The sequence below is a fragment of the Haemaphysalis longicornis genome, unplaced genomic scaffold (genome assembly GCF_048455015.1).
Source record: "Haemaphysalis longicornis isolate Haplotype H1 unplaced genomic scaffold, Haemaphysalis longicornis Haplotype H1 scaffold_14, whole genome shotgun sequence".
NCBI classification, from domain to species: Eukaryota; Metazoa; Arthropoda; class Arachnida; order Ixodida; family Ixodidae; genus Haemaphysalis; species Haemaphysalis longicornis.
Genome location: NW_027526245.1, coordinates 40,522,687 through 40,550,381, shown reverse-complemented (window position 1 = coordinate 40,550,381; position 27,695 = coordinate 40,522,687). Strand labels below are relative to the sequence as shown.

At 47.5% G+C, this 27,695-nt stretch overlaps 1 protein-coding gene across 1 annotated transcript in view; it reads right to left on the bottom strand.

Moving 5' to 3' along the window:
- Window positions 1–19,069, bottom strand: part of Osbp (oxysterol binding protein) — a 49,981-nt gene extending 30,912 nt beyond the window's left edge. Inside the window, exons 1-4 of the mRNA XM_077695390.1 lie at window positions 18,429–19,069; window positions 18,151–18,356; window positions 4,431–4,699; window positions 1,476–2,078 (exon numbers count right to left, since the gene is read on the bottom strand). Coding sequence (XP_077551516.1) covers window positions 1,476–2,078; window positions 4,431–4,699; window positions 18,151–18,356; window positions 18,429–18,559 — 1,209 coding nt within the window. The 5' untranslated portion in view covers window positions 18,560–19,069. The remainder of the gene's footprint in view (window positions 1–1,475; window positions 2,079–4,430; window positions 4,700–18,150; window positions 18,357–18,428) is intronic.
- Between the last annotated feature and the right edge of the window lie 8,626 nt (window positions 19,070–27,695).

The window sequence follows — 27,695 nt, the reverse complement described above, 5'->3', positions numbered from 1 at the left end:
GTTGCACTGCTACTAGCTGTGCACACAACGGCAGGGTTTGGCTCTGTAGCCTTGACTGCATTGAGACAGAAAATTGGCCCCGATCATACAGGTGAGAACATCGGCATTTACCCCCCATGCTATTTTGTAACCATAGCTTTGAAGGGACTTGAAATACACAAAAAGCCCCTTCACACTACGAATTCAGCAGGAACTGGAGCCAAGGCTGCTGCTATTAAAGAACACAAGTGATGTATAGTTCATCCATCATGACAGATTCCTCTCCTCCAGACAACGCAGCTCTCGGCCAGGAACTTTGGCTTAAAGGGACCCTGCAACACTTTCGATAAGCACTTTCACTCTTTCCTTCACGTCTGGAACCACTGCGAAAGCTACAGTTATCGCCAGCACGGAGCGGCACTGCGTGATTTGCTCGTCGCACAAGATACGCCTTCCATTTCTGCTTTGTTCTAGTGGTTTTTTTTTAAAGTTGCTATCGAAAAGCATTCATTGCTGCAACTGAAGAAAAATCGGCCAACAGCCGCTACATGGCCTTGGTGACGTAATTCAAGCTGTCGAAGAACGTCAAGACCGGGAAAGAGAGAATAATCTTTTGAGCGAGTTTCCAAGTTATCGGATAGATAGAGCAGTATCGGATAGAGCAGTAATTTTTGGCTGAGAAACTTTGCGACCCCAACATAAGTACTGGGTGTGTTGGGTGACTATGTTCTGCAAGCATTTAGGATTTCAAAAAAAGTTGAGAAAAGTCTTGCAGGGTCCCTTCAAAAATGTCATGACCTACTACCAACTGAATGAACCAAACTGCTCAGGGCTTGAATGACAACAGTTTCTGCATATGAGAGGGCGGGCCGGAAATGACCAGGCCAGCCTTGTCAGTTTGGCATGCACGCAGATATTGCAGTCACGTCAGCCCACAAACCATGAATGAACATGGACAGGCATGGCCTTGCACTTGTGTAGCTCCTGTTGAAGATGATTAAAAGAAGCACAGCACAGGGGCATGGGCCTCACTCGCACCTTGGCCTTTGTTAGCTGGTTCTGATCAGCGCCACGGCTCTCTCTGTGTGCTGCTTCTGCAACAGCTTTCACGATGGTTGCGAGCAGTCATGGATACAGAACCGCGTGCAGCCTAGTGCAGCCCTCTGGAAACTGGCACGCCCAGTCTGGCACGCCAGTGGAATGGCGATTAAACACACCTTTTAGGGCGGCGGGGCAGTGCAGACAGTTAACAATGGCCTTCCTGGGTGACACAGCGATGCCGCTCTGGTAGCCTGGCCACTGCTTCAATACACTGTAGACTTCTGAATGGATTGGTCATTTTTACGTAAATTCAACCAACCGAGGTCTAGAAGAAAATGAACTTGCTGCGAAGAGCCTTAGCTGCCTACCATGGAGTGGGGGTCGAAAACCTGAGCGTGGATACAAAAGGCAGACGGGGAGCTCGTGGAAAGCAGGAGGACCCGAGAGAGACTCACGGGCATGGGTATCTTGGTGAGCTCCTTGCCGATGCAGTTCTTCATGATGGACCAGAGGGAGAGGCTGCACGAGGGCTTGTCCGGGATGCGCGTGCGGCGCTGCCGCCGGCCCTGCGCGGGGGGCGCGTCCCCCGCGGTGGGCGGGGGGGGCGCCACGGGCGGCGGCCGAAGGGGCCCCGCGGCCACCGCGCGCGGCGGCGGGGACGACAGGGGCTCGGGCTCCGAGTCCGTGTCCGAGTTGCGCGAGTCCGAGAGGCCGCTGGCCGACCGGCGGTGCTTGCCTGTGGGCGGGGTCTCGGAGGAGGGAAGCGCCACCAGGAAGTGCCGCGGGCCCTCGGTCTTGCCCCCCGCGACGCCGGAGGCGGGGGGCCCCAGGGGGGAGTGCTCGGGGGCGTCGAAGAACTCCTCGTCGTCCGAGTGGCCGCCCCCCCCGGCGCCCGTGGGCCCGCTGGCCTCCTGGGCAGCCCGCTCCAGGGAGGAGTGCTGCTTGGCCAGCTGCTCCACCATCTCCTGCAGGCGCAGGCACTGCTCGTGCTCGTGCTGCAGCATGCGCACCCACTTGCGGCCCTGGCTCTGGGCCAGCTGCACGTACTCGCTGCACGCCTGCGCGGGGGGCAGAGCAGAGGGGGGCAAGGGTGTGAGGCACTTGTCATCACACACACACTTCCAGCACACTCCACCCAACCAGCAACAAACAATAATCAAACTTGGCAAGCCTCAGCACACAATTCAGAACTGAAAATGGCACTTGCACTATGGCGTGGCGCGATGCACATCTACACAAGCTTGGTTGAGGCCTTTGGCAAGGTGGTACGCCCCAACGGAACTTTTCAAGCTAAACCTCCACACACCACTCCTCCCGCAAAGGGCGATGAGGCCTGCACACTCATGGCGGACAACAAAGTTACTCAAGCAGGTCTGGCCAGAAGCGCACATGTGAAGCACCGAGCAGGCCAGAAAAGAACCCCACCACCACGCACCTGGCTGATGGACACAAAGACAGCCACACTCAGGCATTGTTGCACATACCCTGCAACCACTCAAAGCCATGAAGACTAACGGCCTAGGTCCCTCCTCCACTCATTTTCTCGCTCCACTGAGCAGAGTGGAGGATTCCGTAACGCTTATGGATGGGGAAACCGATTTCAAGGAGCTCCTTTACTGGCGGCTCGAGTGGAGGAAGGATTCAGAATACTACCAGGGTAAGACTGGAGAGTAGCACAGTGTTTCCTTCTACTACAAACATTGGTGCAGTTCTGGGTGCACACAGATAAAGAATGCTCTAAGGCCCTGGCTACGAAAGCCTCGAAGTCATGCGAGACCTTCTAAGCAGCCCTGATATGCCAATTAAGCAGGTGGTTCTCATTGAAAGTATCACACCATGATGTTCTAGGCAATATGGGTTCTCAGAAGACTTTCAAGGGTTCTCAGAAGAGAATGCAGCACAATTTCCAAGGCACAAGGTAATTTTTACAGAAAACTTTCTTCAACAAACTCCCTACACAGAAGAATGTGAACAAAAAAAGCGATAACTGCTTTGTGAGCATGTTTTACACTTGAACAGCCATCAGGTAAATTGTTCAAATGGACACTGCAGAGATGTCTGGAAGCCCACAATCAGTTGTAAACACATATTTACAAGCAATTCTACACTGCAGAAATGCTCACAAATCACAGATGCCTCCGCCTGCCAAAATATGTTAATGCTTTGCAGCCGAGGCAAATGGAAATGGCAGAGAAACCAAAAGTACAGTGCAAACATGCTGCAAAAAAAAAATACTACGTTTCTCTTTGTTCATTTTGTCATTCACAGTAAATAAAACATGCCTAAAACAGCTATCAACACGACCACAGTATTTTTTTCAAGCAAACAACCCTTAAAATTAAATGATCTCTTCATTTCTTGTGGTACGATGGAAGCAGCAGCGCTACAGCTAGAATTCTGCGTGCACGCTCTCACTGCATCTACCCAAAGCGACAAACCGCACATGTTCAGCATGTATTGGAATAATAGTGGGAGGCTGTCCAGCTGCATAGACAGAAGGCCACCTATTCATCAGCTGCCATCTTACAGCCCACTCCCACAAGCACACCTTATGTCACCACAGGAACACATGACTACTGCCACACTTGCGAAGCTAGCTAACAAGCATGCCAGGTGGTGTGCCGCAGGGCTCCGCCCTATGCCCAACACACATTCATTATGAGTGAAAAGAACTACTGGCACTTTTGAGAAGCTAGCTAACAAAATCTGCAGAAATTTAAAGCGTCTACTAATGTGTAGCATTCCCATGCCACTTGTCTGGAGTGCGAGTTCTTTACAGCCAGACTTGGCAATGAGTAGCCAAAACTGTTCTGTTAGTCCATTGCTTTTTTGTTTGTTTTCTTTTGTTTCTTTACACCAATTATGTAAATTTATCACACTATAGTGATTAAGTGCCATTGCTTTGCTGGTCATGTGTTTTTCCACAGATGAAAGGCATAATGCAGGGCTGATCCACTTTTGCTACTTTTTCATTCGTAGCCAAAATTCTCTTCTGCACTTTTTTGAGTTCTGCCTTTGTTTTTCAGTAGACATGTGTAAGATGTGTATTTTTTATTTCATAAATTCATTTTTGCAAAACGTCTATTTTTTCCATTTTTATTATTTGGGGTTTTTCGAATTTCTGTTTGACCAGTGATCTCCATTTACACTAGTATACTGATTAAAGTGCTAGTTCCGCCACTTCTGCATTTTTGTGCTAATTGCAGGGCGTTACACGGTCCTGACTGTGGGGGTACTCTGCAAGGAAAGCTACACGACAAAAGCACGTTGTACAATGGTGTGCCCCAAGGCCCCGCCCTATGCCCAATCACGTTCATCATGTGTGCACATGACTACTGCCCTGTTTGAAAAGCTGGCTAGCAAGCATTGTCGGGTGGTGTGCCACAAGGCCCCGCCATGTGCCCACTCACATTCATCATGGCTGTAGAGGTGATGCGGAAGAGGGTGGCCCGCTCGTTGACGGCGCGCACCCTGGCGGCCAGCTCCTGCGGGGGTGGGGCTCCCCCGGCCGCGTCCAGCTGCTCCAAGTCGGAGAGGGAGCGCTGCAGGGCGGCCCCGTGCTTGCCAATTAACTCGCTGCACATGGACAGGTCCTCCAGCTTCACGTGCAGCAGTCGCAGCACCGTCAGCAGCTCACACTTGTCCAGCTGCGAGGGCATGTCCAGCTCGTCGTCCTCCTCTGCGATCGCAATGACAAAGAAGGAAGAGGAGAGGGGCGTTTGAACAGTATTCATGAGCGGCATGTGCACACTTTATTCTTACTGAAGCGCCAAGACCCACTAATTGTTGAAACCGAGTTAGGCATGCCAGTGCCCCTGCCAAATAACTCAACACAACCTACAAACGGACCCCCTTCACGTAGGAGAAAGCCTCTGCGTCACATCCTCAGCTTTGGTTCTCTCTTTTTGAAACGATTGGCGTAATACTGAATTGACGTTCCTTTAGTTCTTTTGCCCAGTGGATCTAGTTGATCAGACTATGATGACACAGAGCTGTGGCTTTCTTTTTATCTAGGAGGCGTTGCAAGGGCACTCCCTGCTGCTTTTATCTTCTGGGCCAGCTGGCAGCAGCAGATAAGAGAGGAAGTGGTCGGGTTGGCTGCAGGGGTGGCCCCGCAGAAAGCAGCTCTCATTAACCTTTTCCGAGGGCTGGTAATGTTGAAGATGCAGTAAAAATAATGAGATGTGTCTTCTTGTATGTTCAAAAATGTGCGTTACCACACACGTAATGCACACGTGTCGTCTCTTACAGGTTTGAAGACTGGAAGGTAAGCTGGCCGACCCTGTCCGGCTCAGTTGCTATAACCAGTGATGAGGAAAGCAAAATGATGACTGTAACAAACAGTTTGTTTTACTGCATAACACACAGCAACACCGATGGTGCTGCAACTGCTGATTGTTATACTTTACACATTGTTGCAGCTGGTATAGTTGCAAGTGGGCTAGATTGTAGTTACTCCAAACAGCTGGCACTCCACAGCTGAACAGACTGCGTCCCTCGATGTCCAATTCATTTATCTAAGTGCTACATCCTCAAATATACACATTCCTGACAAAACAAATGCAGACATTTAAGGTGGGGCACAAAAAAAAAAAAGCAATAGGCGACACGACAGCACAGCTGCTGTGAATTTCAGCATCAGTAATTTTGAATCATGTCCTGCTGAATGTGACAGCAAATGAGCAGGTTGATTGATTGTAGGATTTAACGTGCCGACGCAACGCAGGCGATGAGGCGCGCCGTAGTGGAGGGCTCCGGATTAATTTTGACCACCTGGGGATCTTTAACGTGCGCCGAAATCTCGTACACACGGCCGTTTTTGCTTTTCTCCTCCATCTGAAAAGCGGCCACCGCGGCCGGGAATCGAACCCGCGACCTCGTGCAGCAAATGAGCAGGTGAAGCAGCTGGAGGCCTAGGCGAAGGAGTCAGACATTAACCCCTAAATTACTGACTGTCTCAGCGCATACTTCTATAGGTTCTCTTCACGTCATTTTCACCCCACAAGTGCACAACTAAGGCACGACGATGTGGCTGCCAGCATGCTTCTGTTGAGAATGTCGGGAGAAATTTTTTTTGCACTTCAAACAAGTTGCCGAACTATGACATGGCTGGTATTTTAATTGCCAGATCTATTTTTCTTCTACCAGTAAAAGGCACTCAACATGAAAGATACACACTCAATACTCGCAACATGTTTGGTGCCGACGTAATGGGACCAAGAGCTATCTCCGTAAAAATTTCCAAAAACTTATTTACCCTCGCATGAAATCTCAAAAAGCTGTTTACTTCAGCAGTGTTACCACTGTTGAAAGCGCACACTTTTCTTTCTTGAACAAACAAGTTCAGAGCAGAAAGATAAGTTAGTGTCTAGGGGGAAAAAAAAAAATGCACCGAAGGAGCTCTGAAGTATGCAGTACTCCGAATAAGTTCCAACTTGATGTCGCACTCTATCGTTTTTCTTTCTTGCATGCTAGTGTTAAGTTTTTGTTGTGCTTCTTGAAATACTCACTGTTTCGGTGGTCTGCAAATAGACCTCCTCCACTTGCTTCCTGGGAAACCTAGCGTGCTTTTATTGCTCTTAGGAGCCCTTCGCAAGGAGTGAAAGCTTTGTGGCAGAGGAGGAGCTGCCATCTGATTTGCCTCTACAAAATATTGCTTTCCCCTTTCATGACAGAAAAACCCCTCGACCAAGATCTCCCCCTAGTTAACACCCTAGCAGAATGACACAAATGTAGAGACGGCTCAGTAAGGCTTCGTCCCGTGTTCGGCAAAACGCACAAGCATCAAGCCACCACGAAAGTGGGTACGAAAAGATGCTAAAAAGGTCACAAGAAAACGACGCCCATTCACCCCAACTGGACTACTGTTATTCCCACTGGTAGCGTACGGGCAAGGTGGAAGGCTGGCAACTGAATACTGCTGGCATTAACAACACAGCCCAAAAAAATGTTTTCTACACATACATAAAAATCCTGAAAACAGGCGCGGAAAGACGTTGACAAAGAAAAGAAATACACAGGACAACACGCAACGTCTTTCTGCGCCTGTTTTAAGGTGAATTAACACCACCTCGCCCAACTTTCCATTCTGTAATAAGCAAAAAATGTTCCACGTATTGTCCTCAATTGAAAACTGCTGGCAATAACAACACAGCCCCAAGGGCCTTTTGCGACACATAGATAAAAATGTTTTGTATGCTGTCCTCGCAATGGTCAAACGCAATACAAATGCACACATGCATGTCTACCGATAGGTACAGTTGGTCTTTCTCGTAGCTCTGCTTCTCCTAAAAAGATTTTTCTGGTGCAGCCAGTGTACCAACCCGTCTACTCACTCATCCCATGCTTTTCTTATCCCTCTTGTGTGGAAAGCATGCGCGAAGAGTGCAAACAGCGATACTTGGGGGAATAACGATGACTGTGGTGGTTTAACGAGCCAAAGCTACCTCTGGGCTACCATGAGGCGAGCCGTAGTGGATGACTCTGGATTAATTTCCACAACACGGGATGCAGGAAGTTTTGCATTTCTGAGTACTGAGTGCTGAAATTTTGACACATGGGTGTTTTTGCTGTTTTGCCTCTATGTGAAGAGCAGCCACCACCGCCTGGGTCGAACCTGTGTCCTTGAGCACAGCAGCCCAATGCCTACTCAGGAAATAGTTCCAAACAGTTTCATCAGTCCTGGCAAGCTCCTGCCAACGCCCTGCAAACATGCATCGCAAGCTAACTAAGGCTGCAGCATAGCTGAAAGCCGTAATGCGAGGCGCACCATACTGGTGGAGCAAAAAAACAGCGCACAGAGAACAGAGCCAGCTTTGTGATCCACTCAAAAGAAGATGGCAGAAACATCTGGCATCCCAGACAACCCACAAGCTTTTTCAAAGGAATGCTGCCATGCACAATTAGCCCACAATACCAGCTGCTGCGTCGACCTACACAGAGGAGTTACAGCGTGACTTACTTCCATGCCCCTATGTGAGGAAGTTTGTAACAAAGCCTCCACTCATCGTGAATTTCATGCACTCCTTATCCCCTCTGTTTTTTTTTTTTTGGTCAGCAAAATGGGAACTAAAATTATTTCCGTGATGACAGGACAAAAAGCCAATTTGAATAAAAGCATATCTTTCTAAATGCTAGATTAAAAAATCTCTGCTTTAGCTTACAGGCCATTTCTTATAGTTACACACCTACATAAGGACATAAAGTCACTGTTTCACTGTTTTTTTTGCTTTTTATCCGACAGTGTTGACTGTTTCCGCATTTCATTTCCTCAGCCACCTGCAAGCTGTGCAAATCATTGTTCAAAAAAAAAAGGAGCGTGAATAACGAAAACAAAGTGAAAGAAACTCACAGCACGACCACTGACAGTCAACTTGTGTTTACAATACCTGACAGCAATACAATACCTAACAGGCCAGAAAAAACGGGAAAAGGCTGAACAATGGTCTGTGGAGGGAGGGGGGTGCAAACAACACAGCAGCCAGCCAAAAAATGGCAAGCCTGTATATCAGTGTGCACGGGCCGAAAGTTACAGCACTTACTGTCAAAGATAAGCCTAAAAATACGTGGGAACGTGTTTAAAGAGCTGCAAGTAATAAAACTTTCTGAGCCGACAACAAGGTTCCACGCATGCAAGCAGTTCCCCCTCTGCGGGAAAAGTGCACAATTAGCAGTGATAAGAGGGCACCACAATATGAGAGATTTTTGAGGCCTTTGCTACCCACACAAAGGTTCCACCTTGCGCCAGCAGCCCATCTGTAGCTTTTTTGATGCAAAGGTTCGATACATAAATGCCCAGAACCTTCTTGTCGACTTTTAGGCATGTATTTTTTCTTTCTTTGACACAACACATTCCCTTTTGGTGCATGCACGCTGATACAAGCGTGTTATCTTCCCCCATACCCACATTGTCCCACACCCCACTCCCCAGCCTGCATTGTTCATTTGCCTCCAGTCCTATTCTCACTATTTATCGCTGCTGTTGGGTAGGTATGCCACTGCAATAAACACCTTTAGTCGAAAGTCAGTGCTCGCATTCCGTGCTTTTTTCACTTTGGACCCCCTGCTCTCCCCCAGTTTTCTTTTTCCAAGGGCTCAAAGCAACTAGCACAAACATGTACGTTCCCAAAACTTATATTCCTTCAAAACTAAGCTAAGCCTGTCAAAGGTGCCAAGGTAAGACAGGTAGGGATTCTTTAACGGAAACAAAACTGCACTATAGGACCGCACGAAGAGAACATGCTGTCCTTTTAGTGCAATTTTATTTCCATCATATCAGACCAACTAGCCCGTCAGACTGCTTTGACATTTCTTGAAGCATACATTTTGTACCAATAAGCCAGTGATAAATATAGTTCGAGCTAATGAAGATAGAACCCTTCTCCCCCCCCCCCCCCCCCAAGAAAAAGAAGAGAGAATTTTGGAATATGTGACAGGGAACAGTGATTACTGAAATTTTTTTGTGGTGCAGAAAGGTTGCAAATACAGCCTTGTGGTGTAAAGCAAATGAAAAGCCCCATGGTTTTTTTTTTTTTTTTTCATACTCCAGTTCTCCACCCATCATTGCCTCACACCTTGGCTAACAGTGACGCCTCTGTGCAAAAGCGGCCAAGCTTTTTCACTGTTACTGGAAGAACCGCGCCATGTTTTTTTGCACTCACAGATTTTAATAACACTGTCACTGTTTCCCGAACTCGAAATACTCTAGACTGATAGTTCATAGGGAGAAAAAAACACGTAAATGGTACGCAAAACAAATGGTAAATGGTAAATGGTACGCAAAACAAAAATGGAGCTGCTACTGGATAGAAGCAAGAGGCAACTGCTCAAGGAAGAGTGAAATGAGACAGAGAAGCTACTCCATTGATTTGATTGATTGTAGGGTTTCACACACCGACACAATGCAGACGATAAAGCGCACCGTAGTGGAGGGCTCCGGATTAATTTTGACCCCCTGGGGATCTTGAATGTGCGCCAAAATCTCGAACAAATGGGCGTTTTTGCTTTTTGCCTCCATCAGAAAAGTGGCCGCCACGGATGGGAATAGAACCCGTGACCTCGTGCTCAGCCGCCTTAGCCACTGAGCCACCGCGGCGGGTAGAGAAGCTACTCCAATGCTTTCCTCTTCATGAAAGGCGTGATGCTGCTGCTTGTTTAGGTCATCAGTCAAGTGTTCACCTTCAAACTGATGTGACTATACGACAAAAGAAGTCCATAGTTAGAGTAGGCTACAAATTTCTGCAGCGCTTGGACGATGTCAGGATACTAGGTCACAACAAAAGTCAGGAGAGTGTATATATAAGCAGACACTGTCTGAACCTCATATCAGAATTGCGCAAACGAACGCGTGGACAAGGCATCCTAGCCACTCAAACTGTGCTGATAATGTTTCCGAGACCAAGCTTCCGAACAGGCATATCTTCCTTGGCCACATTGTCGAAATTTCTGAGGTTCACTGAACAAAAAATTTGTTGCATCTAGCACAGAGAAAATTCAACTCTAATACATAAGGGAGAAAAATCGTGTTTGGCCTCCAGTTTTCCTTTCCTTCAATAAATATTGACTGATTGCTGAGAGCTGTGATCAGATTTCAGAATTAAAACCACCTTATGAACGAAGAGAGCTGCCCTTCATTTCATCATAGTAATTTCAAGCAAGCAAAACCAATTTCCTATTTAGGAACGTTGTAAGCTGAAGCAGCATTTCGCAATTTTGGTTTTCGTAGCCAAAAAGCTCGGTCCAAAGCCCCAGCCAAAAACCCCAGCAAAGAAACGACCATACAAACGTAACGGGCTTCTAAGCTCTGGAGTCCTATCTGGGTATGTATAAGCTAGTTTTTTTTTTTTTCTACTCTTCATAAACCAGAAATTTACGCAGCCAGTCCAAGCAGCAAGCAAAACCGTGACCTCATCTGCAGGAGCGCAAGATAAGTCTGCCCACTCCAAAGGCCCTAATCTGGGGAACACTAAGATAACTGGGCTGCTGACCTGCCTCATAAGATAGAAGATTGACGTTTGTTGTACTTTTATTCATTTTTTTCCCTTTACATTGATGACTAAATTGGAAATTTTCCTTGCCCGAGTGCGTAGATTTATATAAAGAACGTATGGGGTTCCATTTGCGCCAGTTCACATTCAACGCAGTGCATAGGAAAGCACACATTTAGTTCATGAACGTTGCAATGGCGCCCTTTCGAATGAGGGTGCTGGAATTTATCTGAAAAATGCGGGTGATACACAGCCCTACAGGAGCAATTGTTCTTGCTTGCATCGACAAAATTAACTGTGCTCAACAAAAATGTAGCCACGGAACGAAATAACGCTACGAATCAGGCCGGTAATTTGATTTAGATTAAGCAGTGGAAAACGCAAGGCTCCAGTTGTGTGATTCCTGCACTGTTGGAGTTTGAATGCTCATGTTACACTGCCATTTCCAAACTGGCTACAATCACACTGGACCAAGATTTTCAAGCTTGTAAACATGAACCAGGAACAGGTGAAAAGATTCTTCAGTCTACAGCATCCAGCATTCACATCTGCTGTCCACTGCCAAGCGGAGAAACCCTCCCCTTTGTTTGGATGTACTGGGTAATGTTTCCTTTTGCTCTGACTTCCGATACAAATATTTATTCTTGCCTAGATTACATGCATGTAAGACTGGCTGCCATGAAAAAGCACAATGCAAAGACAAGGTTACTCTCGCACTGAAATGTTAAAAACACTTGCAGGCATTTCCTAGTATGCCTGTAAACACAGCTGCAAAACATTCCGGACCCCAGACATTATTCGATGCTTTCAACTCCTCCCTGCTGAACACCAAGCAATGGCACCAGGCACATGGTTATTTCCAACCAAAGCAGGTGAAACTCTCCACAACAACTGCCTGTCAAGAGCTGGCCAATGGCAGCACACCAACTTTGTCCCAGACGTTACAACAAAAAAAAGTTCTGCTTTTCAAGGAGATCCCACTCAAATCCCACAGGAAGGTCACTTTTCATGGTCCATTTTTTCTAAAGTAATACAGGCAACAGCAGTACCCCAATTTTTCAGCATCCAATCAAAAACCCATTTTCGTCTATGGGCGCAGGCTACCCTTCTTGGTTTTTTTACACCCGTCAGCACAGGGGAAAAATTATTTCGACAAGCCTTGTTGCCACAAGCAAAAACAATTTTTAATCAATTGCTAAACAAATTAGGAGTTTGGACAAAGCAGTTGCCTGTACTATAGACAAAATATAACGCGATTTCGGTGGGAAATTTCAGCTCGGTTTCTTTAAGAAAATTGTCTCAAGGGACTCCTTTCTTGTATTGACACTCCTTATATCGTTCCCCAATGTCCCAACAACAGCTCTGGCAAGTGCGTGTACGCAAGCCAACCACCTGACTAGCCAAGCCTATCCACTTTTTGTATCGCACAGATATCCTTCATCTGATCAGAGGTGTTGACTTCTTGTCCACATGCACAGGGTGAATTTATTTTCCCCGCATTTGACTCGTTTGACAGAATTGGCTCAATTAAGCGCCAACTTTTAGGAGGGTCCTAGGAACACCGTTCTCAAGAATAAAAAATTTGTCTAAACACCGATTAGCTGTGTTCCTTTAATGTTTCCCCTCTACTAGTCCCAAGAAAATGCACCTGCAAAATATTATAATTGTATCTTATGTAGTTGTGAAGCTTCCCCACATTGAAGCTTTTCAAATGAACATTTTGACCTACATTTTCAACCGCCTTGCCTTGTTTTATCCGGACCAAATTTTTTTTTTCTCTGTAGGGTGAGCCGTCGCCCACAATATCTTGGCATGAACTGGCAAGTTTTGCCCAATTTCTGCAGCGTTTGAAAGCTTATGAAATGAATAGTGCAACACACGCACAAAAATATAACAGTTGTTCCTGCCAGAATAAAATTTTGCGGTTAAGTTTAGAACCCTGACCGCATATCTGGTGTAGAGCTTTTGCAGAAGCAAAGCTAGAATTACTGCCGTGGTACAGTTGCACAAGCGAGAATTGACTGGGTATTTGTGCATAGGGGGGTAAAAAACACTGACCAAAAAAATTTCAATGAGAGCACATAGATTTAAATGTAACAAACAATGTGGAGACCAGTTAAATGCCTTTAACCTGCTTTGACTAGTTAACCAGACCACTCGAGGACCAGAAAAAAACTTGGCTGTAATTGTGAATTTTTCAAAATGCTTTGAGAAACTTTTAGCCTTGCGTGGCTTCGTGAACACCAGTCAAGCATTAAATTCCATTCCTCAGTCCAGGCATCATTAGTGAAATGTGCGATTGTAATAAAGCAAATAGTGAACTGACTTCTTTATTTGGAAAGTAATTTATACTAGTAACAAACAGTCACATAACAAACACCTAACCATTTTTCAATGTTACCTTCTGCAATTATCCCTCCTCGTTACCTCTATTAGCAAATGCAAACACAAATCCAAGTTTCGAAAGGCACAACACCTATGAAGGTCTCTCTTTTCTAAAAGCCACACATGACCTTCCCAAACTTTGCAAAGATCGTGTTTGCCAACCCTTAAGAATTCACACACAATCCTGCACATTACCTCGCCACGGTTCTAACGAAACCCCACACGCCTAAGAGCATTAGTCAATAGGTATTAGCTCTCTATTCACCTGAGGTGAAAAGACACTGAATTCGGAAATACCACAGCTGTGGTACAGAGCAAAAACAAGACAGACAAGCTCCCGGGTTGTGAGAGTGGGAATGGAATTCAAAAGTGTTGCAACATGGGCTAGTTGGAAGAGACATATTGGTGGATGGAAGCAGCGCAAACTTAAACGAAGATAGAGAAAGTGAACACTGCTCTTGCATTCAACACTGCTTCCATCCACCAATGTGGAATTCATGTAGTGATCACCACTGGGCAACTTGGCACTGCACTGCAACGTACGGCTGTTAGCAAGAGTGGTCATTTTAAAGGGCGGCCATGAAGAAGAGACACAAACAACTTTTTTTCAGCTTGAAACAACTGGCCTTTGGCAACTCACTCAGCCCCATTCCAGCCAAAAAAGACAATTTTTAACTGAAAAAATGAAGTAGTGAAAACTTTCGAATTTCGCGCTCCGGTGACATGGTATGGGCATGGGTGACGTAATATGGGCCGGTACCAAAAGCACAATTATGAGTTTGTTAGCAGCACGTTAGCATTGAAGAGATTCAAATGGAACTTGAGGCCCCACTTCAAGTGCCCACTCGTTTCTTGGTGGTGGACTGAGTCAGTGGTCGCCCTTCGCACCAGCAACAAGCAAGGTTCCGTGATGTCCTTGCCGGAAAGTGGCTCAGGAGTCGCCACTGCTTCTCATGTTTTCCTTAAAGGAGCCATGAAGGAAATATACAACTTCGTCTAATTAGAAAGAACTAGGATGCAGTATCTCACTCAGCTCCATTACAGCCACAAAAGATGTTTTTTTAATGAAAAAAAAAAATCAAGAAGTATTTAAAAACTTTCAAATTTTGCGCCACAGTGACGTCATACGGGCCAAAAATAAAGCATAATTTTCAGTGCGTTAACTGCACGTTAGCATTCAAGTGATGCGGTCAAATGGAACTAGAGGCCCCATTACAGACGCCCAGTCATGTGTCGTCGCGACAGGTGAGTTAGGCGGCCGCCAATAGCACAAACAAGGTTCCGTGACGTCGTGGAAAAGTTGCGGGAAATTGCCTAGGGGGTCGCGACTGCTTCACACATTTTCTTTAATATCTCCGTTATTTGTTCGAATATTGCGATGATATTCATATCATTGTTATCGGGACAAGCAGTCTTTCTGATAAACCCAACTTGTATTTTGTCTTCATGGCTCCCTTAATACCTCAATTATTTGTTCGAAGTTTGCTATAAAATCAGAATCACCATTATCGGGGCGCCAGAGTACTTCTAATAAAGCAAACTCGTCCATTGTCTTCATGGCTGAAGCACCACAAGCCTAAACGCATTTGTCAATAGGCACGAGCTCTCTATCTAGCCAGAGTAAAAAAAACAATGAATGCACACCACAGCTACAGTACAAAACACAAAAACAAAACAGGTGAGCTCCTGAGTTGTGACAGTGAGGCTGAAATTCGATTAGTGCAGATTGCCGGGATAATTAGTTGGTATTGCCCAGTGATCAAGGACTGCGTACAAGAGAAGCTATTTAAAAAAAAAAAGCTTTATCCCGACACACCAGTTGCAAGCCCACCAAGTGCCCAGTAGCTGCTTGTGGTCACGTGCTTTCATCACTGCCTTAATGTTTTCTTGGGAGCACAGACAGATGGTCACCAATAACGCAGCATATGCCAAAGCAGATTTGGAAATGATGCAGGAGCCCACCACCAAAGAAAAGTAGTGCACCCCAGTAAAGCTTCCAGAAATCACGAACAATTCCCAGTCAACCACGGCTGATGTGAAAACACAGCATTCCTTTGAAGATCCACAGATGGCTGCCTGTCACCATTGCCATGTGGTAGTAATGGTTTTATCAGCAGGTTCCTTTGCGCTGCCCTTAATCAGCACCTCCGTTCCCCAGCTGGCTTACCACCTTTACGCCCCCAAAATCTGCAACAGGTGAAGAACTGCTCCCCCTCCTGACATGCCTGCCTGCTCAAAAATCTAAACTTGTTTCCATAAGGTGAGTGCGAGTGGTGGCAGTCACTCAAGGAGGGGAGACACTGCTTGGCTACGCACGGCATGCATTCAATGGCCCCGCCCCTACTGCCACACCCCTATGTTCCTGAGGATTGCCAAGCAATGCCTTCTCTTGCTTATGCAGCCTTCTTCCACTCTGCGACCTTGATTGACAGGCTTCACACCACGACAGAACAACGCTGCCTTTGCTTGAATACAACTTAAAAACAAGGGAAGTTGCCCATGTGCCTCACCATTGCAGGTGGCTTTTTCTTAGCATGGTGCAAAGAGTGCGTTACTGCGAGTATTTTGAATGTGGCACGAGTTGTTTCTGAAATTTTTTTTCAAAACAAACTACATGAGAAAAAGCAGACAAAGTCACGTGTTAAGCGCGGTCTCCTTTGAAAACACGCGTGTGTATTGCCATCACAAGTCTGTCGCTTCAGCGGAGTGATACATCGCGTGCGCTATTGCCCTTTTTAACTTGCTCCTAAATATAGCAAGGTTATTCTCAGACACACGGCATTCTCTTGCCCTATGACCTTGAATGGGAGGCTTCACACGTGACAGACACTGTTTTACAAGCACGTCACTCTCTTACAGTGACTGGCCGACTCTCGCACTCCTTGGCAATGTATATGGCAGGTGAAAAAGACGATGCAATTCTGGCTGTGGACATAATACTTTGCATGTAGACCATGCATGAAGTGTTAGCAAAAACAGGGAAACTAACGCCAGTCTCTCCCGCACACCAACATGCTTAATGAGGCTACTGCAGTGACCACCAATACGCTCCTAAAAAACTTTTCATCTTGCGGCTTCGTGAACTGAGGACGCCACCCACCTTCTTTTTTTGCTCAATAAAACGTTTTGCCTCCTCCTCTTGGGGAATTAGTGCCGCTGAATTCGGTACATGTCAAGCCATGCTAATGTGACAATGTTCACAGCTTGAATCACGAAACAGTGCTAACGCACATGTACGGAAGAACAGAAAGGGACACAAGCGCCAACTATTAACTGCTGTTTTTAATCAAGAAACACACATACATAATGTTGAAACCAAGTGACATACTGTGTACCATGACAATTACACGGCTACGTTTCCTTCAGAGACATAGTCCCTCTTTCCAACAAGCCAATGGAAGCCTGGCTCACACATTTGCTCCCGTTCTTGCTGATGCAGTATACTTCCACAATTTTGTGAATCATGCGGTCACTGTGTCTAAAAACAATGTCCCATCACCACGGGATGGCACTGATGCTCGTGCTCACAGCAGTGCACCACCAAGTGAGCCCGCCCATTGCAAAAGACTGGCCTCGTGTGAACACGCTGACCCGTCTGGCCGATGTACGAGGCAACACATGACGAAGAAATCTGGTGTGTTACGTTTGTGGTGTGCTGAACAAAGACTTTTTCGCATCCCCTTTTCCCACAGAGAACACTTTTTTCAGAACGTTTTTAGACCACCTGACAAATGTTGCCAATCTTTACAAGTGCTGAAAATGTCACCTTAGCACTGAAACACACAGCGACCTTCTTAAGACCATGCGACATTTTGTGCAGATACGTTATGACAGCAAGGGTTTCCTTTTTCTCTAGCCAGGCTACTACTGCTTTTTTCTTGTGTTTTTCCCCATTTTAACAGTACGTTAGAGGGGAAGTAAATGTGTGAGCCAGGCTTCGATCAACTTGTTCAAAAAGAGAGATTACGTTCCTGAACGAAATGTCATGATATTGCTTCGTTCACTTGTTCATGGCACACGGTATGCCACGTGGGTTCAGTACCACGTACATCTGTTTCTTGATTAAAAACAGCCGTTAATAATCAGTGCTTATGTATCTTTCCTTTGTTCAGTCCATGTGCATTTGTGCTGTTCTGTGATATGAACTTAGACTAACTCTTTACTACGTTACTCTTGTTTTTACGGTGGCACCCACCTGAAGAGCCCATCGTACTCTGCTTTGTCCCTAGCACGCAATAATGCTTGATGCACAGTGTCCCCACGACAAGAGCAAGCACATGGCAGGGCTAGGTCGCGAGGATCGACCGGTACACGCTCAGGACGTGTTGTCCATGCCTGCACATGTCCAGCCATTGCTCGGCACAGCTGAAATGCAGAAGCCGAAGTAAGATATGATCGTACACAGAGGCGTGGAATGCTACACATACTTCTTCCTTTTTCTTTTTTGACAGCTGCCCTGAGCACTGCTGACAGCCCAGACGGGGGTTGCGTAACAGCATATGCCAGACGGATCTGCCCGCCCTGGATAGTCCCCGGCAAAACGAGGACGTCCCTCATCGCGAAAAGTGTGAGATGGCGACGTACGGGAGTAACTGAACCCCAGAATGCACCCCCAGCGCAAGGGTTCGAACTCTGCGTCCAGCTGCACGAGCGGCTGCGTGGCGTGACAGTGGGCCGATCGTGGGGGACTTCCACCAGGGGGTGCCCGTGGCGGGGACGGATCTCGGGGCGATCCACCAGCTGATCGCATGGCGCTCACCTGACTCCATCATGCGCACGGCGCGGGCCTTGGCCAGCTCGAGCGCCGTGACCCACTTCTGGCGCTCGATCTCGTTGACGGCCTTCAGGTGGAAGGTCTGCGTGCCCCCGTTGGAGATGACGAAGTTGCACGAGTCCTCCGTGTGGATCACCGCGCTCACCAGGCTGATGGTGCCGCGACACGTGTGGGCCATCTCCGCCTGGTTCCTGCGACCGCGGACAAGCTAGTCAGCGCCGACCGAGGTCCGAAGGTCGCCGCCGGCCGCCGCGCCGCCTCACCTGTAGTAGGAGAGCAGTCCGTTGGAGAGGACGAACCACCGCTTCTGGTAGCCCTTGAGGTAGTTCGTCCACTTGGCGAGCCAGCCCTTCATCTCCGGCTCGCCCTGCTGCTGGTTCGCCTCGCTACTCATGCTGGCGGCCGCACAGCCGCCGCGAGGGCCGCCGCCGCTGCGCAACGCGACGACCACCGCCGCCGACGAGCTCGCCGCTCAAGCACTGGGCCGCCGCCGCACAAGCACGCACCGCGGCGGCACGCTTCTGGGCACACGCCGGTCGCCGCTGACGCCGTCAGATCCCGACGGGGCGGCCGGTCACTCGGTGCAGGAAAAACATCAGCACGTAACGTCGGCCATGTTCGGCGCAGGCTGCGCCTCTTTCGTCGACGACAACTCTACCTGTACGCGGCGGCGGCAGGCAGCTCCACGCCCCCGCGCGGCTCCCGGACCACGTAATCACCGACTCGCAGTCGCACGCCGGCCGCCACTTGGGCAACGCTCGCAGCAGTTTCACACGGGACTCCGACCGAGTGTGGACGTGTTCGTAGCCTCAAAAGCGGCACTCCGGAGGATGCGGTTGGTTTCGGTATTTTCGCTACCGACCCATCGACATCGACGCGTCAATGTTGGCGTTCATTGGCCCTGGCTAGGCAGCATGGCCTTGACGCGTGCAGCGCGTTCTTCAAAGCTACCTCAGTGCTCTGAGCCGACTATTTTCGCGTTACGTAGATATTTTACATTTTATCTATTACCTTTGAGCCGCTTCTAGCGTATTTTCATGCGCTGACGGGCACGGGGCGAACCTTTAGCGCCCACGCACTGGAATTAGGAGTCAGCGTTTTATACATTTAACCTTCAGATGTCGGAACGAATTAAAGCGAAATCGCTGCAAGGGGGAGGGGGATACAGAGACGGAAAGCACGCAAAAAGTATTCCTTTTCGACCCCCATCAATCGGAGTGGTGTAATACATCGAACAGAAGCTCGGCGCCTTATGTGGCGTAGCAAATTCGTAATTTTACGCCTGAAAAGCGATTCATTTGCAACATACACTAGCGGATAGCGCGGAGTTTGTTTCTCGGAATTCTAGAGGAGTTGCAGTAGTTGTTCCAAAGTCTGCCTGATGCGGGAAGGGGTCGCACTGAACTTATTCGCACAATCAACGTTTATCGCATTCTCCTTGTTTGTGTGCGACGGTATATCTTCCGTCCTTGATAAAATATCTTTTGACGGTAATACAGAGCCAGTGTGGCGTACAGAACAAAAGAAATAACGCCAGAAAAACAAGGCGGAGAACTTTATCAGCTTGCCGCTGTCTGTTTGTTATTTTTCCCACACAACCTTAATAACATGCGTATATGATACCCACGCGTAAAGAAAAAAATATTTGGGAACGAACCCCATGGTAATTAGGGGTACAAGCACGGATGCAAACGGAAATAAATGCGCTCAATGACGTCATCTCGCTGTAAACGTGAGACTCGAAAGCGATGGACGCAGTCTTCCTCAATTCGCAACGTCGAACAACGAATCATCGCAATAAATGTGTCTTCATGAGGAAGCTGTTGCTTCATGCGTGTTTCTTTTTTTTTTTTTTTTTTCGTACCAGCTACGATCTCGATGATGCGAAGTTGGGTCATCATGCAGAGTAGTAGAGGATAAATGCAATTAGTAATTCCGGAGCTCGATCGTAGCGCTTCTCTTGTCTCCTTTCTTGTGTACCGTCTTCGGTTTTTGCGCTAGACATTTTTAAGAATCACGAACCAACTAGCCCCCCAACAAGTTTTGGTTAAATTACACGTCTACCCTTGATGAAATTCCAAGAAAAGAACATGTGTGCACGTAATCGTGGCCGCTAAGATGGCGGGCAACTATATGGATGTCACTGTCATACAGTGTACGGGGAGGTATGGAAGAGACCTTGCGCAACATTTTAAGCTGCAGTCCAGCAAACTAAATTCCAGCAAACTAAAGCCAAGTAAGGTGAGCGTTGGGGTGACTCATTTATCATCGCCCGCCCAAGCCGTGGGGCTAAAGGGTTGAAGTCGTAAGGGTACGCATTGCTTTGCGTGCACGCGTTACTCCGACAGGGATTTCTTAAAATTCTACCACTGAATACCCCCCAAAATATTTTAAGGTGTTTTCACGGCTCCACGCGAGCTTTTATGTCCGTATAGGTTCAGAATTCACCGCGGGTTTAAAGCGCCGAACGTACACCTGCGCTATGAGGCACGCCGTAATAAAGGGCTCCGGACTAATTTTGGACACGCGGCCTTTTAGGGGCGAGGGCCCTTAAAGGCTCGGGCTGTCGGCGTCTCATGTCGTCGTATACTATCATGTAGTCGCGGCACTAAAACACCGGGACACTCGTCTTGCAACGCCTCGCGCTAGCACGTTTCATCCCACTGGGCAAAAACGCGTGCTCAAAGAATACACCGCGACGCTCGTTTTCCGATGCCTCGCGTCACTGCTTCAAAGACCCGAGACTTTTACATCAAAGCTGTATACCTCTGCCTCCTAACGGTTTCATCTCCGTGGGCAAAAACACCAAGGCGCTAAGAATACACTCATGCATTGCATGCTTCACCCCTCCCCTGCAGGTTCACGTTAGTGGAGATGGCCCGGGATTTTTCTTCCCACTGCAATATACGGGCTGCCGCATAGCACAGGCATCGCATCGGGCCGTCACACGCGCAGTATATGTATTTTATCGCCTCAATTAGAAAAACAGCCTCCTCGGCCGGCATTGAGCCATGTCCTTGGACTCGGCAGTTCAGTGCCTTAGCCCCCGAGCTGCCGCGGGGGGAAAAAAATAGGGGGCGGGGTTGTCCCTGAAGTAATCGTGTTTGTTTGATGTCTGAGCCCAAAAAGAAGTTCGAGGATTTTCGGAAATAATATCTGCGTCAAACGTTCTCTGACAAATTAAAGAAATATCGGCCATGCACGTGAATTCGTCGGATGGGGTTTTGCGCGCCTATTACTAGTCCAAAAGGGGTTAGTGACATTTCGCTTCGTGAAGGGGGGTCTAATCTTTTACCGATTCCTCAATTAGACGGTATAGCTGCGCCAAGCGCGAGGAACTATATATCAAGCAAAAGCAGCATGTATTACTTCTCAAAATGCGCTGTCCGATACCCACTGGCTGGCATGTTCTTCCCCGCGCGTGAGAAGCACTAATTCAGAGAACGTGCACAGGAGTACTGCTGTCACAGATTTCCTGTGGTCGACCTATCCACTGCCCGTTACCTTCGGAGGGCCGTAGAACGCCCCAATTTCCTAGGACGCATAACCCTTTCCTGCCCAACGAATTTTTTTTACAAAAAATGGCAACAAGTAATTAGGTTTTGTGCATTTACCCCTTCCTAATGATGCTTCGACAAGTGAAAATGGAAAGCTCAGAGTATTTCACACAGAAAACAAACCCACACATATGTGTGGGCTGGGCTTCTATTCGTATGATCTGTGCATAGTAAGAATACCTTAAAAACGGAATCAGGCGCAGAAAAACTCCATTTTTATGTATTACTTTAGAAGTTTTATATTGTTTTCAGGAGTACCTATATTATAAATAGGATTTTGTGAAAATAAAAATGAAGTTTTAATTAATATAATTAATAATTATAAATCATATTATTATCACAAGTAATTACTGAACTAGTTCAAGGTTAAGGCGCAAGAAAAGATTACCAATGAGCCAGCACAAAACCGCGAATAAATGAGGCACCAAGAAAGCAAGAAAAAAAATTCCCGCGCCTTCCCGCGAGGGGAACACGAGTAAATGCAGAGCATTGGGGCTTCCATCGCTTCTTCCGTGATGCTGGAGTAGCAGACACGAGTAAACGTGGGCACGAGCGTCAACCAAGGAAGGAAGGAGCAACGCAGTGACTGAAACACGAGCGACCGCTAGCCGCTATATTTGCAGCGCGCGCAGTAGAGGGAGAGCAGTACAAGGGGGGGGGGGGAGAGCGCGCATGCGCAAGCAGCGCGCGCCCTTCCACGCCCCACCGCGCTGCTATCACGCACCTGTTACTCCGAGGTACTTTTCCCCACCCTATCCGTATGCATTTACTCTTCCCTACACAGTACTCTGATAAGTGTAAATTCTGCCACGAACCAGGAACTCTGGCACACATATTATTCGACTGCACAAAAAACTCGGACCTTCCGCCTCTGAACCCGTCCCCTTCCCCTGAGCAGTGGGAGATACTGCTGTCCAGCTGTCGACCTGAGGACCAGCTACTGCTTGTGACCAGGGCTACGGCAGCCTGGACAGCACATGGGCTCCTGGACTGAGGAACCACTCTCGCATTATTGCGTAATAAAGTTGTCTCTCTCTCTCTCTCCGAGACCGCGACGGAGCGAACGGGCTGACTACGACGCATGCGCGCGCCAGCTGCTGTTGAGAGAGAGGAGGGAAGGAGAGGCGCACCTGCTGCGGGCGCGGAACTGTTGACACCGTCCGACGCAGGAACAGGCGAGGCTAAGAAATGCTCTGCATTTAAAAATTATGTATCTCTAGCGCTGCAGTGCACGAGCCCGCCAGCCTATACCGCCCAGCAAAATTTTCGTAACGACGAAAGCCCAGCCCACACATATGTGTGGGTGCATTTTGCAAGCGTAATGACGGAACGCACACGAAGGAAACGGGTGTATTTTTTACCCGATCGTGTTTTTCCAAGTCCTGCAAGTCATGTCTTAAGCTTGTTATTCAGAAAATACGAGAATAGAAAGAGGAAATATCAGTTTTAATCTTGAAGGCGGCTATCGTGATCGCGCCTGCTGGGGCGCCGTTTTCAATGTGCGATTTCTCGACCCCTGGTGGCAAAATGAGTGAACTACCGAAACCAGTGAAGTCTCGGAAGCGTTCGCAGCGGCTACTAGAGTGAACTAGAATACTTTGGTAGTGGAAAAAGCGGCCGCCGCCGAGTGAGGCACTTCGTGTCAACCCCGAGCGGTGGCGCTCGCGTGCCCCGCCCGAGCGCTTTCTCGCCTCGGGTTGCGGCGGGTAGGCGTGCGTTGGGGCAGTCTCCGAGGGGCTACAGTTATTTTTTCGTGTAAAAACCGTTGGTAATGCTATTAATGTACCAGGGTTTTTATGGGAAAGGTAGCTGCGTCCTGTATTTACCGTTTGCTCATTTCTTCATTTGGCCAACCGAGCAGACCGCGCCGTGCTTTAGCGATCGAGCTCGCTATCATGCCGATATTTTTTTCTTCGTTGTTTGATGATTTTGCTATCGTATTGTGTCAACTGAGTAAAGAGTGGCGTGCTTTAGGCTGGCCAGCATACGTCACTTCTGCTTTTTTTTCTTTATTGTCTTGCTGATTTTTCGATCAAGATCTGCATACCGAGCAAACTGCGTCGTGCGTGCGCAAATGTTTCCCGTTTTCTTTTTTCAAATTTGACCCATGCAGCACACCTGACAGATGTCTTAAAACTTTAGTCAAGTCAACGAAAAGCGCGCAAATACAGGATTCGCAACTGCAATTTTCAGAAAAGCACCAAGTCACACGGCATAATTTTATTGCGCGATCATTTTAAAACTGCGCACTTTTCAGCGCAGTGAACACCTACAAACATAACATAATACATTATTTACATTTAATTATTTACATCTACATTACAAACAAAAATAACGAAGAGTATTTAAAGAAATGTGGTGCCTAGGCTCCTCCTGCAGTTTTACAAAGCAAGCTCATGTAGCGGCTTAACTCCGTAGCGTGCACCCGCCCTCTTTTTAGCTCTTGAGCGGTTGATCGACTTTACAAAAAAGTGCAAACGGGTGGTTACATAAAAGGCTGTCACCTAGGCTGCATTTGGAGTGCTGATCACACCCAACAGCACACCGCTGTTTTTGTTTGATGATCGCCAACACATCTATGACACTATCGTGGTGCAGCTCGTGAGTGCTGAAGCAGCTTGTGAAAATATTCTCCAACTGCTCGATGAATCTGTAAAGGCGACCAGGGGGGTAAAGCAAACCTCCATTATCCCGAAGCCTTGTGTACTCAGCTGCACCTAGCCTCAAAACGGTGTCTTTTCCTGTGAGTAACAGTGCGCATGTAGCATTCCTCACACTCTGTCTTGAGGACAGTTTTCTTGGCAACGTACCCGCAGTCATAGAAGATTATACCTCTTGTCGCTTTTTGCAATGATGCATGCAGCGTGGTCTGAACTTATATCGGACTGCTGCTGAATGTGAAGTTCCGCCACAGACAAGTGCGTGTGCGTGCGTGCGTACGTGTGCGCGCGCGTTGTGTGCGTCCGTGCGCGTGTGTGTATGTGCGCGCGCGCGCGCGTGTGTGTGTGTGTTCGCACGTACGTGCGTGCGTGCGCGTACGTGCGTGCCTGCGTGTGTGTGTGTGTATGTGTGCAAGTATGCCTGCGCGCACACACACACGCACGCACGCACGCACACACACACACACACACACACACATTTAAATAAGCCTGAGCCCGCCAGACTGTTTCTAAATATCAGCCCGCGTCCGACATATGAGCCCGAAAAAAATCGGCCTTTTCAATCTAGAGCGAATATATATATATATATATATATATATATATATATATATATATATATATATATATATATATATATATATATATATGGTAAAGGCAGCTTTCCAGACGTGAAATCCCCTTTCAAGGGTCCGCACTCAACCAGGGACGCCTGTACCCATTAAAGAAACCGGTGGGTGTCCGGCGGTACCAGGATTCGAACCCTGGACCTCCCGCATACGAGGCGAGTGCTGTACCTTTGAGCCATCGCTGCGCTATGTTAGGATATATTTATATCCTAACATAGAAAATATTTTGTGAGTATAGTATCAGCGAGAGATATTTTTAACGGCGCCGCAGTGACCTCGCACTTTGATCTTTTTTGTTTTTCATTTAAGCTAAATGATCAATGCGGAAACATTTTAGCATCAACCATCACGAAGACACTGCATGCATGCGCTCGGGCAAGCACGTCCCAAAATATTTTTTGTTGAAGCCGGAGCCTGGCCTGGGCCCGAGCAAATGCGTGCTACCTGGCCCGGGCCCTTGCAGTGCACTAATTCACGCAACACACACGATACGTTTTAAAAACTTCACTCAAGTCAGCCAAAAGCATCAACATTCGCAACCGTCCGTAGTTCTAGGAAAAGCGCCACATGGCACACTTTATCGCGCGATCATTTTAAAAGTGCACAGTTCATTGGAACGCTGGTTACCATTAACATAAAATAATTACCGCTTTAGAAATGCACGAGTTCATGAAATGTGCTGCCCACGTCTTGCAGACGTAAGATAATTATCAACAGTTAGGAACTCAACAAATAAAAGCAGGGTAAAACAAATCGCAAATATAAAATAGTTCTAGCAATCACAAATTTATTCGGGGTGCAGTCCCACCCCACAATACCGCACAATCCTTTCAAACTGCATGAGCCATGGCCCTTCTGCAATTAGAGACCGTCGCAGGTCCCTGTCCGTATTACCAATAAAAGACAAAATCAAGAACACTCAAGGATCAGTGCAGTGTCTGCAAGGCTCCTCTTGTAATTACACACAAAAAAGACCATGTGCAGCGGTTAAAAAACGTCAAAACACAGCGTGAATCACCGAACAGCAGCATAGCGGCACGCCGATCAACGCGCGCGCCGCTTCGGGATCTCCTCGGGCGGTGCACACCAGCGCCACGCGCGGCGGTTAACACGTTTGGCTTCAAGCGCGCCGTGGGGAGCAGCCGCCGCTTTTTCCACTACCCAAATATTCTAGTTCACTCTAGCGGCTACCCAGGGCTGTGAAACCGAAACCGAAACAGGCGCCACTGAGTAAACGAATTTGTTGACCCACACGTTTGTGTGGGCTGGGCCGCAAAAGGGATAATAGAACGATCAATCAATCAATCAATCAATCAATCAATCAATCAATCAATCAATCAATCAATCAATCAATCAATCAATCAATCAATCAATCAATCAATCAATCAATCAATCAATAAGATCGATCCGATGAATAAATAAATAAATCAGATTGATTGATTGATTGATTGATTGATTGATTGATTGATTGATTGATTGATTGATTGATTGATTGATTGATTGATTGATTGATTGATTGATTGATGCCAGCGCGCGCAGCAGCAGGATACGCACCCGCCTACAAAGCTTCGCCTTATCCACAAATCTGTGAATATGTACCACTTTTCTCTGGCAAATAGCAGCAACCAAACGCATGAAACGTGGAGACGAGGGTGCAGTGGGGCCCTAAGCAGACGTGGGCAAGTAACCTCACGCCAATTTCACCAACGAGGCAAGATATAAGCTCCTCCAGTACACATCTTATGAACCTATTAACATCTTCCCATCTTGCATGCCCAAGCCAATTTTTGACCTCACCTTAATTTGGACCAATTGGACCGGTTTTCACAGGGAATTCGTTCGAAACTTTGTGTAAAACTTGCATGCACATTAAATATGCACGAGGAATCTTACTATACGTGCCATTTCGGAACTGATTTGCTCTTAAATTACACGCTTTGCAACTTTCCGCTTAATTCAGTTTGTCTGGCCACCATCCAGCTAACACATATATGGAAGCAATTTTCTTGCCAGTCCCAGATGGAGCTGTATCGCAGGTCCGTGCTGATTTATTTGCTTTTCGTTTACATGCTAAGCCAACTGTTCTCTATGCAGTAGGGTATACAGTGGGGACATTTCCAATGAACGATCAGCAGCCAACCCACGAAGCCTCATAGCAAAGAAAAAAGGCCTCCTTCCGTCTTGCCCAGTGTTCTAGCTAGGGGTATGCAGCTAGGCTATGCGAGTTTCGCACGCTCGTGCCGCATAGCGCTGACTGTTGAAATACAACAGGGAACCCAGTTTGGCTACTGGGTTCCAAGGTGAGGTGATTTCTTGCGTTGGCGAAAGGAAAAGAGGGGGGTCTTGTATTTTTTTTTCTTTATTGCAAAAGCTGCATGTGCCTGACGACGGCAAAAATAGCATGCCCAGAACGTAGAAGTAAAATAATACACCTTCAACGGGAATCCCAAAGCATAATTCATATTGTCACGAGGTGTTGGAATATGTGCCAAACCAGGCAGGTTCGGTGCGAGGATGTGCTGGACTGGTGTGGGTGTGTATCCGACCTAACTGGCTATGCGCCATGAGGGACAAAAGGAGCATGTCACTCCAAGGGACTGGGACCTCCCGTAAACTGTAAACCGAGAGGCTATGCGGGTTATCACAGGCCTGCCTCGCATGACCGCTACTCCAACCCTTTCCAAGCG